The 15,670-nt window shown below is 44.0% G+C and overlaps 1 protein-coding gene across 13 annotated transcripts in view; it reads right to left on the bottom strand.

Moving 5' to 3' along the window:
* Window positions 1–15,670, bottom strand: part of PHLDB1 (pleckstrin homology like domain family B member 1) — a 291,420-nt gene that overhangs the window by 158,629 nt on the left and 117,121 nt on the right. For all 13 annotated transcript variants that reach the window (XM_073566505.1, XM_073566503.1, XM_073566496.1 and 10 more), the window contains 3 exons: window positions 9,047–9,166; window positions 5,594–5,717; window positions 4,078–4,248 (listed from right to left, as the gene is read on the bottom strand). In XM_073566505.1, coding sequence (XP_073422606.1) covers window positions 4,078–4,248; window positions 5,594–5,717; window positions 9,047–9,106 — 355 coding nt within the window. In that variant the 5' untranslated portion in view covers window positions 9,107–9,166. The remainder of the gene's footprint in view (window positions 1–4,077; window positions 4,249–5,593; window positions 5,718–9,046; window positions 9,167–15,670) is intronic.

The raw sequence follows: 15,670 nt of genomic DNA, 5'->3' as shown, positions 1-15,670 counted from the left end.
CCACGGGCCGGGTCACAGCTGCCATGACATCTCCCATTGAAGCTCATCGGGCCCGGTACCGAGTACCCCACCGCCCTGGGTGTGAGAGCGTCCCATAAACGTGTGGAGAGAAGCTGGAGTTTGAGCTGAGGATAGAGAGCTACCTTCCAGTGATAGTGCATGATCTGGAGCCTGGTCTCCACGGTTGTAAGGATACTGAAGGTCCTGCAACAGAAACCAGAGGAATATGAAGCTGTAAATGCTCTATTCCCACCTAAGACTCGGAGGCACAACAGCGACAGGTGAGCCAAGAGAGAGAGAGGGCTACAGCTGTCTGCCATACGAGGTAGATCCAAAAGGGAAGAAGGAGGAACGTCAGTGTAACACAGTGCTGCATGTACCTCAAGTAAGCGCTAGAGAGGAGACTACACAACCCATCTGAGAGAGAGATTCCTAAGTTGCTTCCAGGCTAATCATCTCCTGTGCCATCTGTAATCTGGACCCTGGACTGCACTTACAAAGTAAAGGTAAAGAAACTACATTCTGCTGTGTCCTTGCCTTCTTTCTGCAACTTCTTCAGCACTGCTACAACTCTGTGCCAGACACTGCACCCTCTTCCTCAATACCTATTCTCTTCATCTACTCTGCCCTGGGACTACAGCCCTGCCTGTGGAGGGCTATAACATCACCGCTGCACCCCACCATCTGTCCCAGAGGATCTGTCTACAGCATCGGCTTAACACCTCCTTTGCCGAACACCACAGGTGGCGTCACAAATCACTCATAAACTTTATTTCTTCACTCAAATCCTCTTTTACATGGGCGCCCAGGGCCATGGACCGGGTCTCCGCTGCTGTGACATTCCCCTCTGAAGGACCGGCCCGATACCGATTACCCCACAGCCCTGGGAGGGCGACCCATAAACACTGACTGCTTTCTATACATCACTGCCGGAGAATGTAATCTGAAAACTAACACCACAATCTCTGCACATGTCACTAAATCTTGGAGGTGCTTTCCTAAGCAAATATGGAAATGTCTTATTAAGCATCTGTATACCCTACATACATTAAGCATACGCTCTGAAGCAGCATCACCAGTTTCCTGATCTCCCATTCACGTGAATGGAAAGAGCAGCACAGCCCGGGCCCCTTTCCATTCCAGGGCCCCGCTCTAAAGATGGATAGAGGGACACTCATGGCATCAGGTGCAGTTATGCCAGAAATGTCTAAGATGGTACAGTCCCTTCACTTTTTGCCGCAGTTCTTTCCATACAAGCACATAGAGACTGAATGTTTTGTTTCCGTTCACACCAAACAATGTCTTGATAATTGTCCAGACTAGCTAATACTTTGCTCTGCATAATTTCGATGATGACTTTCCTGGTGAGATCACAGCAAAGGTATTCTTGTTCTAACATTCCCATAGAGATAAGACTTATAAACATATGTAATCATCTATTCTAGGCACACATCCATTTTCCTGGCTCTAAAAAAAAACCTTGAAATGTTTACCTCAATTATTAAGTGGTAAAAAAATTGATGGTTTTCAATACCTTTAAGATGGTTGTCAGGATTTAGGGTACAAGTCTGCTGTCACTCTATGTACCTGCAGAGTTGTGAACCCTAGCACGCACATACATGATAAGCATACACGTGATCACATACAGACTAGACGTTCAGGGCATCGCTCAATGCAAGTGTACTAAGTGAGGCCGGACACGTCTAATTGGAATGTGGCCGGAAGTATGCAAATCACATACTTTCAGAGACATGACTGTGGCGCCCCCAGGGGTATGGTCGCCACACTGGCTTTGCCTTCCTCCAGGGGAGGGTAATGCCAGGCTTGGAAGCAGTGATGGGTCTCTCAAGCAGTTAACCTAATGCATGCAACACAGTTCCACTCCGGGCCAGCAGGGGGAACTCTGAACCAGGATTGAGGAGCAGAGTACTCTCTGAGGGTCAGGAGAAAGGAGTGGGCAGATAGTGTGAGGAGGTCCACGTGTGCAGACATGGGGAGCGGGGTGGAGGTTGAGCTCCGGGAGGAGAGCTCCCTCACCGCTAGAGCGCAAAGACTGGAGCCTGGTCCCCCACAGTGGTACGGATACTAACGGTCCTGCCACAGATACCAGAGGAGTAGGAGGCTGTAAATGCCCTGCTCCCAGCAAAGACTTGGGACACAACAGCAATTGAATAGAGAGCCAGGACTCAGGAGAGGAGTCCCCGAGAGAGCCTACAGCTGTCTGTCATACAAGTAAAGTTCTAGGAACATCTGAAGAGAGGCATTTCAGAGTAACTAAGTACTGGGGTGCTTCACACTACAAAGCGCTAGGAAGGAGACTGCACAGCCCTTCTGCTGAGAGAGAATCCTGATCTGCTTCCAGGCTAACCTGCTCCAATACCATCTGTAATCAGGACTCTGGACTGCATATACTCAGTAAAGGTACAGAAACTACAACCGCTGTGTCTTGTCTGTTCCCTACGCTTTCAGCACTGCTACATTCCCGTGCCAGCTACATCTATACTGCCCTGGGACTATAGCTTCACCTGTGGGGAGCTTTACCATCTAGGCTGCACATACCATCAGTCCCAGCGGATCTGTATGCAGCGTTGGCCTACCACCACATTTGCCAAACACCACGGGTGGCGTCACAAACTATTCTACCAATAACTACATCTCCCCATTACTTGGGCGCCCAGGGCCACGGACCGGGTCACCGCTGCTGTGACACATCCCCCTGACACCGGCCCGGTACCGAGTACCCCACAGCCCTGGGAGGGCGGCCCATGACTGCCCGCTCCCAGCACCGGTAAATACTCACAGCACGCAGTGGGCATGCTTGTGAGGATTTACAAGTCTGCAGTCACATACAGTGATTGCAGACTTGTATCCCAAGCCTAAATAACCCCTTTAACAACTGATGACTTCATGATAGGTCATCAACATGAATCTGGTGTTGTCTGACACCCAGCACCCCCACCAACAAGCTGAAAACTGCTCTACAAGCAGATGGAACGATGCATGGGTAGGAACACACCAGCGCCATACATTGCTTAGTGGCCGCTTCTGAGTACTGCACATTATCTCCCGTTAAGTTAATGTCCTGGACAACCATTGGAGGAGATGTGTGCATGAATCCTTGCAGCTGCCACATGGAGTCCCTATGGGTCGGTTTGCTTCCATAATGCTGCCTCAGTATGGTACAATACATATAGATATCCTACTCTAGTTGCAATAGCCATAGAAAACAATATCTCCCTGATGCCCCATCAGATGGAAAATGGCAAAAGCATACATGCTTTGTGCAAAATCAAAAGGAGAGTGTGGTCCTATAGATGTATATGTGTGCTTTCTTACAGGTCCATACATTGTGTGGGCCCGACCCAAAGATATAATACTGTAATTTTTGATAAGGGGAGAGGCCAATGTTGGGGACCCAGAGTCTTCCCTGACATAATATTGGGTGAAAAGAATCAGCATGCTGACTTTCAATGGGACTCAAAGGAATATAAACTGCCATTAAAGATATTAGGCAGCAGATTATTCCCCCCTACACACAGACTCTCCAATAAGGGGGTAATCCATGACATGCATTATACTTTGATGACATGTCAATATCAGATTGGTGGGGGTCCGACAGCCAGCACCTCCACTGATGATCAGTTTGCAGCGCCAGCTACAGTCAGAGTTACACAGTGTATAGGGTCGGAGCAGCACAGCACCATCATACATTGTGGCTATCATCAGGTACTGCAGGTCAGTTTTGATTGAAATGGATGGGAACTTAGCGGCAGAACAGTCTCTGAAACTGGGCTGTTCGCGCTCTGTACACTGCGTGCATGAGGTCACAGAGGCCAACCCAGACATATATAATGAGCATGATCCTTGACATATACACTGTGCACTCTGCTCTTCCGTATAGGAAAGCGCGGCAGACTAGAGGAGGAAATGGTCTGCCATTGCATAGCAGCCAGATGTCATTGTCATCCGATAACATGGGGCCGGTCTGAGCTGTAACACGTGTTTTATTATCAGAATTTGGAGCTCTAGTTAATTAAACCATAGTTTGTTACAGATGGTATTGGCCTCATGTTGTACCTTGTGTTAGACGAGTAGGTTGAGTTATTGGAAGTCCATCGATAGCACAGGGATTCCCACATGGATGAAGAGTCAGAGTTCCATGGATATTCTCAATAATGCAGTGCACAGCTGCAATACCCGGGCCCCTTAGGAAAATATCTTTCGATGCGTGACCCAAAGTGGTCCTTCCTGTTGTAAGAAAATAAAGGTCAGGAAGAGCAAAATAACCTCCAACATTGGAAGTAAACTTGTCTTATCATCTACACATGTCACATGTAAAGCTAGCCATAGAAATGAGAAGTATGGCGTCTGAGAAAACTGTAGATCTCTACTGCCTCTCCTGCTTTTCTATTGTCTTTAACCTATAAATAACTCATTATTATTATTTAACTCATCAAAACTTATGCTAATAGAAAATAACCAAAAACCATAAGCATAAATAAATATAATTTTATTAATTACAACACAGAAAAATGGAAGACCCCGTGGCAAAGCTAATGTGAAACGTGCGTCAGGGTAGTGGGAAGTGTGGTCTGTTAACTGGTGCATTTACAATGGCATTTGCTTGTGGGTATGGGTGTCATTGCACTACTGCACGTTAATAGCTGTGAAGGGTTCCTTATGTTTATTTATTGTAATTTATACTTATTCATTATATGGAGTTTTTGCACAGAGTTATTCTATGAATTAGGAGTTTTATCTTGATTATTATGTTATATTTTCATATAACCATGTCTTTGGTTGCCTGATTATACTTGTCACTTTGTGCAGCTTTTTACACTTTTCCCTCCCCATTTCTTTTTTCACTAAGCTATTATCTATGTTATTCATCATAGTCTTTTGACATGATGGATGTGATTTACCATTGCCCACACTCTTTTTTTTTTGTTGTTTTATGAAGTGTTTATATTTTTGGGGGTTTTCCGTTTTGTGTATTGTAATTAATAAAATTATATTTATCTATGATTATTTTTTTATTTTCTATCAGCATAAATTTTTATTCGCTTTTTATAGGTTCATATCTGTATTTGGGAACTCCATCAAAGTTTGTTATTGGTTGGCTATGTATTCTGTAGGTCTAATGATACAATATTGGTTATTAATTTTCTACTGTCTTTTCTGTATTACCAAAACTTGAAAACCAACTATCGGCAATTTGTCAACACTATCTGGTGTGCCTACATTATGATAGGGAATATGTATGGCATTCACTGCAGTCACACTATTATCTGAACATTGTGCAGTATTTTGTAGCATATATTAGCTAATTATGTGCACAGACAGGATCTGACAGCTACAGGTCCATGAAGTATAAAGAAGCAAATAGATGAGTCAGTTGATGGGTTACCTCTATGAATACATAAAGTTCCGTAAGTATATAATAGTATAGGAATGTACACTGTATTTAGTGAGAAAAACTCATGGGTAAGCAATTCTAAAATGCTAAACTATAACTAAAGTTCATTCACAGAAAAGTTGCAGAAAAGATAAATATTATTATAGTTGGATTGTGCTAAGTATTTGCAGACGGTACCTTCTTCCAGGGGCAGCAGAGTGATGGCGGTGCTCAGCCTCCCACTGCCAAGACTCACAAGATGGGGCTTTTCGGCCTGCACTTTGAGACTCTTTCCTGTGTCTATCAGATCCAGAGGAGTGCTCTGCGTGCAATAAAATGGTCCAGACAACTCCATAAGGCAGACAAAGGAATCCAGATACAGACAGACATTGGAGGCTTTCACTTCTATTCTGCATTGTCTACTTCTTTCCTCTACTAATACTTTGCTGCTAGAGGATGAGGCTTTTATCATTATTTATTAAAACATATAAATCAATGCTACACATAGTTCCATCCCATCCCTTCCATCCCATGTAATAGTTTACCATAGTTTCTGCCTTTGAACTGACAATAGCTTCCTGCCCATAGATATTTGATTGTTGTTGGATGACCCCGTCACTATAACTTTACACATTCTTACTTTGGAGTTGCAATATTTTTGAAAACCACCCCAAAGAGACCGTGGACCCCACCTGAGGTACACTGACGAGAAAAAGGGTAACAATGTTTTGAACCTTTGACTTTCAGGCTCCATATCTCACCATCCACTACAGCTTTGAACTTGAAACTGCCATTATTTTATAGACAATCATCTTGGCTATCTCATACATAAATCTGACTTACATCTATTTAGCATATGATGTTATGCAGAGTCTTGTCAGGTCACTGCATTGTTACTGTTTTTCTCCCAAAAATGTACATTTTTATTTTTATTATTTTGGTAGTATTTTGTAAAGCCACCTTTGGTTTTCAACACTGCCTGAGTCCTTCTGGGCATGTTCTCGATCAGATTTAAGCATGTGTCAACCAAAATCTCATTCCAGGTCTCTTCTACACATTCCTAAAGTTGGTGCGTACTGGTCGCCTCACTTGTGTATGTATACAGCTTTTTCTTCAACTCAATCCTCAAGTGTTCGATTGTGTTGAGGTCTGGGGACTGTGGGGATAAATCCAGCACCTCTACTTCATTGTCATACAACCATTTCTTTGCCAATTTCGATGTATGCTTTAGGTCGTCCTGCTGGAACACTATGTCATGCTTTTTCATACCCATAGTACTCGAGTGTACGAAGTAACTCATCTTGTTAGATACATATAGTTCAGCACTGAGACCGCCATCGAGCCTGGTAAAGTATCCAATTGCTTTGGCTGTGAAACAACCCTATATCATCAGGCTTCCTCCACCGAACTTAACAGTTCCTTCAAATTCTCAGTTAGCCGCTGTTTCCCTCGTTTCTTCCAGACCCACCTGCACCCATTAGAGCCTAGTCTATTGACTTTTGTATCATTGCTGTAAATCACCCGTTTCTAATCTTCTACTGTTCACTTTTCTGCAAACTCGAGAGAACGCTTCATATGATGATACTGCAGTCGAGGCTTCTTCACCATTTTCCAGGCCATCATTCCAGACTCGAGAAACTTGCGTTGCACAGTGCTTGCATGGTCGTCTGTGATCTCACTATTACAAACCATATGAGACACCTCCTCTGCAGTGTTTGTCACGCCAGAACTGACAGACCTTGTGTTGAGCTAACATGTTGACTGTGTTATATTTTGCCTGGATGTCCACCTCTTGGCTTTTTAATGGATGGATGGATTTCATTTCATATTCTTCCAACTGCCATGATATTCATTCACATGATGCAGTTTGGCAATTTTCTTGTCCGACAGACCACCATCGCTGGATAATGTTATTTCACTTTTCTTGGGAAATTTTCGTCATGGCTGCTCCTTGCTTTGGACCAGTGACCTTTCCCTTGGGAATCAACCTAATAACACACTGACCTATTAGGGAATGTGAGAACAGGTTGCATTTTGTAGTATTCAGGAAGAAAGAGTTATCCACCTCCAGGAGCAAAACAGTAACATGACAAGAATCAGCATAACTATGCTAAATAGTTGCAAGTCAGATTTATGTATGAGATAGCCAAGATGATTGTCTATAAAATGATGGCAGCCTCTCATTCAAAGCAGTAGTGGATGGTGAGATATGGAGCCTGAAAGTCAAAAGTTCAAAACATTTTTACCCTAATCAGTGTACAGCACAGTAACACAGCATAAACTTGTGTTTACTGCCAATTGTGAATTATTGTAGACTTTAGTCCAAAGCATATTAATGAGGGAAATATATAAATAAACTGAAAATCGTAGTTGTTGGCAGAAAGCCCTTTGTCCTGACTGCCAAGCTGCCTATACACAGGATATCTATTAGCCAACTGCTATCTCTCACCTCTTCCACATAGACATGCATGCTCAGCCAAGTATGAATGTTTATTCCTAAGGAAATAGGAGAATAGACTGCTGGCAGTGTCTTATCTACATATAGGATTGGGCATGTTGAAGTCCACAATATCTAAATGTAGTTTTACATGGGCAAATTGATTAGGCTTGTTCCCCATCATTCCCCCTATGTAGTGTGGCCCGAGATAAGCCGACATACAAGCGTTTGTAAGATGTTATCTTTCATGCTGGCCTAAAGATTACCGTTGGTGGACACCGCATCTCCTTATGTACACAGTGATGTGTTACTGACAATAACCACATGAGAGGGAAACAATTGTTAGCTGGCACTCCTTATTATCTGCCCATGTGGTAGGACTTAAACCTCTGCCAAATACTAACATTACTGGTAACAAAAGAATGGGAGATGTCGGGGGAGAGAAGAAACGGGAAGTTGGATTTCCCAGCGTGCAATCCTTCTCTACCCCAGGGAAGAGTTGGGTAGCCCCCTATAGACTTTTAATTGTCATCCACTTCCACCAATATCAGTGGGTTTGCCGACATTCCTGACATGCATATGGCTAGCCTAAATGCTCAGTTTGACCACTGACATATTCATCATTCTGAAGGTGAACATTACATTGGACACTATCGATGAACCTTTTTTGTATGAATGGTTTGAATCTGTGTTTTGTCTTCCTTTTTGTTCTTCAATAAGCAGTAAGCCTTGAGTGTCTACTCCTGAGCTCTCATGCCTTATCTAATTATAAGATTAGCTTCTTAATGCTACAAGAAATCATTCTTAGAATAAATCCAATTAGCTCTAATAATTAATCCATGGCACATTACAATTGCTGTTAAGAATATTGCAATCTCTTTCCCACAGTCCTATACTGTTGTTTTCATTGGGTCTTATTGGACAAATCCTATAATAATGCTTTCCTCATTCCTTGTAGTTGATGTGCCCTTAGATGGTTGTCAGACCATAATTATTCTGGGAGATTTCTGAGGACCCCGTACACATTGGACAGTCCCGCCAAGGTCAGCAGTCTCAGACAACTTTATTCTGGCGCCTTTAGTATTCTATTATTTCCATAGATAATAGGTAAATGTTCATCGTTATCAGTAAACCATTGTATAAGAAAGTTTGATTGACCCTTGAATACCTAATTATAACACGTGAACCTGTTTATGACTAAATTGCTGAATTACCTGCACAACGGCATGTGTTTTCCGGCAAGGACTTGCCATCTCTCTTGTCACTGACTTCATTGCCTCTTCAGATTCTAGTTCTGCTTCAGTCTCAGGAAGGGATTCTGTTTCCAAGTCACTCTGATGAGAAATACCAGAATAAGCTCAGTTAAAGTGTCAGTAACATAAGGAAAACTGTTTTATTTCTGGTCCGGGTAAACGCGCTCATCTGATGTTACAGTCATTGCCACTGGTTTCTACTTTTTGGACTCTAGGTAAACAAGACAGAAGAAGAATTGATGCCTTCAAAATGTGGTGCTGGAGAAGGATGTTACCATAGATGGCAAGAAGAACAAACAAATCAATTAAGGAACAAATCAAGCCAGATATGTCACTCGAAGCAAGAGTCACCAACTACGATTTGCCTACTTTGGACACATCATGCAAAGAGACCAATCACTGGAGAAGGAGATCATGGTCGAAAGAATAGAAGGAACAAGGCAAAGAGGAAGACGAGCAACCCAATGGCTTGATACAGAGCTGACTCCAGGTTTTCATGAGCCCCAGGGAAAGAGTCTCAGTGGGCCCCTTTAACAAATACCAGGATACATGATGCACAGATTCTTAGATTACATGAGTGATATCTATTGTAAATTCTACAATAGCTCAGAAACCGGTGAATCCTCACAGCACACAGTGCGTCCCCTGGGGGGATTCAAAAGTTTTCATTTTAGACCGGACAGTATAGTCCTCCATACAGTGTAATGGGCCCCATATATTAATAATAATAATCTTTATGTTTATATTGCGCTAACATATTCCGCAGCGCTTTACACCTGGAACACATTATCAACACTGTCCCCGATGGGGCTCACAATCTAAATTCCTTATCAATATGTCTTTGGATATTGCTTCATTCAGTATAATGGGCCCCATATATTGCTTCATTCAGTGTAATGGGCCCCATATATTGCTTCATTCAGTGTAACCGGCCCCATATATTGCTTATTTCAGTTTAATGGGCCCCATATATTGCTCCATTCAGTATAATGGGCCCCCATATATTGCTCCATACGGAATCATGAGCCTCATATAATGCTTCATACAGAATAATGAGCCCCATAGATTGCTCTAAACAGAATAATGAACCCCATATATTGCTCCAAACAGAATAATGGGCCCCTTATATTGCTCCATACAGAATAATGGGCCTCATATAATGCTCCATACAGAATAATGGGCCCCATATAGTGTAATGGACCCCATATAATGCTCCATACAGACTAATGTAAACCATACAATGCTCCATACAGAATAATGGACCCCATGTAATGCTGCGTACGGAATATTGGGCCCCACATAATGCTGCATACAGAATAATAGGCCCAATATATTGCTCCATACAGTATAATGGACCCCATATGATGCTCCATACAGAATGGACCTCATATAGTGCTCCATACAGAATAATGGACCCCATATAATTCTCTATACAGAATAGTGGACCTATATAATGCTTCATACAGAATAATGGACTCCATAAAGGGCTCCATACAGAATGAACCTCATATAATGCTCCATACAGAATGGATCCCACATAATTCTTCATACAGAATAATAGGTCCCATATAATGCTCCATACAGTATAATGGGCCCTATGTAATGCTCCATACAGAATAGCCATGGTCCCCATATAATGCTGAATAGAGAATGGGCCCATATAGTGGTCCATACATAACACAGCTCTTCAAAAAATAAGTGACTTTGTACTTTTCGGAATCATCATTTTGTCCTGATTTAAAAAAAATGTATATAGTTTTTCTGTAGCACGTACAATTTCTATGGAGCAGCATCAATATTATAAGGTATAGGAAATATACTGGAGACATTAAGAAAACAGTAATCTACATATCAGAAAAAAAATGATTCACCTTACAAAACAGTTTTTATTGATCCAAAATAATTTCACATGCAAAATAGAAACCAAAATATGAGCAGAAATTAAAAGTGCTTGACATTAGACTGTCATTGTCAAATCTCCACAGATATTCCATTGATGATGCTTATATTGTATAGCATCCAAAACAACTGACAGATTTTCATAACGTCCCTTTAGATGACATGAGTGAACAATAGGGATTGATGGTTTCATATTTTCATTGTGAAGCAACGCTGCTTTCAAACTTCTCTGGGATGAGTCAATAAACAATCGCTAATCTGCAACAAAATAATCTTGATTCAGTTCTTCAAAGAGGCCATTCACATTGTTACAGTACACCATTGGTCCATCAACTGTGAAAAATTGTGTTAAAGTGTTACCAGCCAGGGACGATGATGAGTGTTGTCATGACTACCCAATGCCTTTGAATAGTGATGACTTTACTGTTATTCACAGTCGCTGGAGCCAGATTTGGGGAATGTGGACAACGGCGGAGCTTCATGGCAACATTTTGGGTAATAAATTGATGAACGAGGGAGTGTCTCTTATGTTTACTTCTGTCTTTTTATGCTTTTCAGGTATCGTTTTCTGGACTAATTCAGATTCGGGGGATTACTTTGGACGTGCATGTGATTTTTTTTTTTCAATAGATTGGTGAACGAGGGATAGTGTGGGGTGGTCTTTATTCAAATAAAGTGTTTTTTTTCTGTGTGAATGTTTTTATTATCGGGTTAGTAATGGGTGTGTCTGATAGACAACTCTCCATTACTAACCCCAGGGCTTGATGCCAACTATGATTTTTTTCAAATCACAGCCACCATTACCCCGATTATCACGGCTCCGAGGTAATCATGAAGAGCGGGGCAAAGCGCCAGAATTGGCACATCTCAAGTGATGGGCCAATTCTGGGGCTGCTGTGGGCTTGTATTTTGAGGCTGGGAAGGGCCCAATGACTAGGGACCTTTCCAGCTTGATAATATAAGCTCGAAGCTGTCTGCTATTTCTTGGCTGGCTATGAAAACTAAGACCAGCTTCACATTTGCGGATGTCAGAGCTGAGGAGGGCTGCGTAGTTCCTTTGTGAAGCTCCTCCCACTGCCTCACCTCTTCCTTCAGCTCCGCCTACGTCGGCATTCGTCCTGCGCACCCTATGTTTAACATTGGGTATGCAAGCCGTGTGGATGTATACAGATGCCTTCGCATGTGTCGTTTTGATCGCAACATGTTGCATTTTGCTGCGGTCGCCGCATCGTCAAAACGACGCATGCGGAGGCATCCGCATACATCGGCACGGCCTGTGTACCAAATGTTAAAGATACTGTAGGTACGCAGGCCGCATGCAGACATAGGCGGAGCTGAACGGAGGAGGTGCAGCAGTGGGCGGAGCTTCACAGAATAACTACGCAGCCGAATGCTAGTGTGAAACTAGCCTAAGGTGGTCCCACTTCATTTTTTATTATTATTTATTTATAAGGTTAATCCAGGATAAAAACACCTGCATAAATGCACTTACAACACTTGTGCTTTCTTTTTAAGCTTCAGATTTTCCTCATCTAATGCAAGTCTATGAGGAAATTCCACCCAGAAGACTGAGAGATCCCGCAAGAGAAATTGACATGCCGCGGCTCAGAAACCTACACTTCTGATGATTTTACACAGCGCAAAAAAGAAACACAGTGGGCATGGGATTTATATTAATCCCATCCACTGTGCTTCCACTGTGCAACACTGCATTTTGGACGCAGCAAAAATACGCTGCATCCAGAACGCTAGTATTACTGATCATCAGAATTCGGGATCTGTAGAGATCAACAGAATACCTGATTCTCCCAATGTATTCTACATAGAGCATTTCCTGGATTGATTTTCTGATATCCTACACCAGGAAATAAGGAACATAAAACAAAAGGACAATAATGGTGGAGAAGAGAGGAAGCCTGCAGAATTGTGTTACACAGAGGTCACCTGGGGTTTTCTAACATTCACTTTATCTTTTATATTACTATCAGTTTCTCCAGGTATTTCTCCAGAATTGTCTCCCTATGATCCCACCAGCAGTACAGAAATAATACAACTAAGGCTACTTTCACATTTCGTTTTTTTGCTATCCGGCACGATGCGGCGAAATATGTAAAAGCCGGATCCGGCGCCTGTTACGACCTGATCCAGCTTTTTGCCCGTACACTTTCATTGTCGCCGCATTGCGCCGGATGGCAATGCAACGCGTCCGGCTTTTGCTGGATACTGCATGAATTGCCGGTCCGGCGTCTGGAAAAAACGTTGCATGCAACGTTTTTTCCAAACGCCGGACCGGTTTTTCGCACTGCGCATGCCCGGAAGACCTTCTCTGCCAGGAATATATCCGGCAGAAAGAAGGATCCGGTGTCAGCGTTTGCAGCCGGATCCGGTACTCCGATATTTCACCGCATCCTGCCTGATAAAGAGCCTAACATAGCTTTCAACCTTCCTGGATCCAGTGGGACGTTCCTGATTTTGGGGACCTGTCCCACTGTCCCACGAGGACTGTCCCAACATCAACTGTATCTATGTCAACAGGACTGAAGATAATGCCAGGACGTATGAGTCACATGACCTAAACAAGGTGTGTTATGGTGTAGCAGGGTTGTGTGTTATCATGTAGCAGAATTGTGTGTGTGTTTTGGTGTAGCACAGTTGTGTGTTATCATGTAAAAGAGTTGTGTATGTGTAGAAGGATGGACTGGGCTAGGGCATCTTCTTGCGTGCCCGGGCTGGAACTATCGGGGTTGTCACCAGTGTTGCCAGGGGAAGAGCTTCCTGTGGGACTTTTTGACCATCGCAGACCTTTGCACCTGACTATAGGGGGCGGGGTGGATATAAAAGGAGCAGAGCGCGCGAAAACGGGGCTTATGGCGGGAAGACAGTACACGCTGAAGAAGAAGGTTGACGCCGTCTCCGCTGCTTCTGACCAACTGGCGGGCTTACTCTGTAGCCTGTCTGCCCCTGCGAGCACTACTTGTGCACCTACCAGACTGAGTACTTCGCAGACTCCGGCACCCGAAAGCCCTGACTGGTCAGCACCCCTGATGACTACTGACATGCCGTACCATGCCGACCCTACAGTGCACGCCTGTCCGCAGGGTCCTGCTCTGGCCTCCACCCCGGGACTTTGTTTCACACTCGCTGAGACAGCTTCTATCAGTCACATAACACCATGTTCCAGGACTGAGGGATTACGTCTGGACGAGCCATGTCACGCCGTTGCGGTACAGAGACAATGCCTTAACTTCATCCAGGATTGCTTCAGAGCCGTCTCGCGGCACCTGCGTTGCCATCGTGAGATATTTCAATCTCATCCGACTGATAAGTTGAATCGTTTCGTGCTATTTGTTTGTTAACATTGTTTTATCCACCATTCCCCTTCCTGCATTCGTACTGTATCATTACTGCTAACTCCCTGTGTGGAGTATTCGCTGTACTCTACTTTGCATAAAGTGCCCGTTAACTCTTGCTAGGCCTCCTGCTTGTCACTGCATCCCGCGTTCCTGCTAGCACCTCACATGTGTGTTTTGCTGTAGCAGAGTTGTGTGTCTTTTGGTGTAGCAGAGTTGTGTGTGTATTTTGGTATAGTAGAGTTGTGTCTGTTTATGTAGCAGATCTGTGGGGGCCATCAGTATGGGGCTCTGCAGCTGGTGTCTGAGGGGGGCATCTGACTGAGTGGGGATAATGTACTGTTGGGGCTCATACTGAGTTTGGGGCATCATACTGTTTATGGGGGTTATCATATTGTGTGGTCAGAATGTACTGTGGGGGCATCATACTGTATGGGTGGAACTTTTGGGGTTATGAAAAGGGTACAATACTGTGTGAGAACATGAATGGTCTTCAGTAGGAGAATAGTTCAGTGTGGGTGTTGTGATAAAACGCTCCGGGATCGCCTTTGCTGGGGTCAAAGGCCATGTGGGTTTAGCATGAAACTCAGATGCACAGCCGGGATCTGGACATAACTTACACTGGGTCAGGTTTATATCAGGTGAAAGCAAAACATCAAGAAAAATAAAGCAGAAAACAAAAACCTTGCTTGTCCGGCACTAACTAAACAGGGTCTGATCTAACTACCATCTGGAGGGCTTCTCCCGTACAGCCAAGCCATGGTTACCATGAGCATTGCTTTCACTCACAAGTGTCGCTCACACAGACATGCTCTCTGTGTTCCCCAGGCTCAGCAACTAAAGGGCCTGTTACACTAAGCGATATCGCTAGCAATATCGCTATAACGTCACTGGTTTTTGTGACGTTATAGCGATATTGCTAGCGATATCGCTATGTCTGATACTTACCTCCGACCGATCCCCAGCTGGTTATCGCTGATCGCGCGAGAACGTCCTGGACCGTTTCTCGTCGTCAGCTTCCTGCTGGGCTTCCTGCTGTGGAGACGAGCGACGCGTGGATGCGAGCGGGAGGACGTCAGGATCGCCTCGTCTGACAGGTAAGTAGCGACCCCCGAACCCTGCGATGTCGCTGGTGAGATCTGCCTGTGTGGCAGCTCACTAGCGACCACTTAGTGATGCACCAGCGATCCTGACTGCGTCATATCGCTGGTCGGGATCGCTGGTGCATCGCTAAGTGTGACAGTACCTTTACGCACCACCTGGCGTCCTTTTATATCCGCCTCCCCTTACTTATTAGTCATCAGGTGAGATACTGCCCAGACTAGGCCACATAGGA

Source organism: Dendrobates tinctorius, unplaced genomic scaffold, assembly GCF_039654945.1.
Source record: "Dendrobates tinctorius isolate UK_male_01 unplaced genomic scaffold, ASM3965494v1 ptg000018l, whole genome shotgun sequence".
Taxonomy (NCBI): domain Eukaryota; kingdom Metazoa; phylum Chordata; class Amphibia; order Anura; family Dendrobatidae; genus Dendrobates; species Dendrobates tinctorius.
Note: the sequence above shows the minus strand (reverse complement) of the source record. Positions and strands in the feature narration are given on the sequence as shown.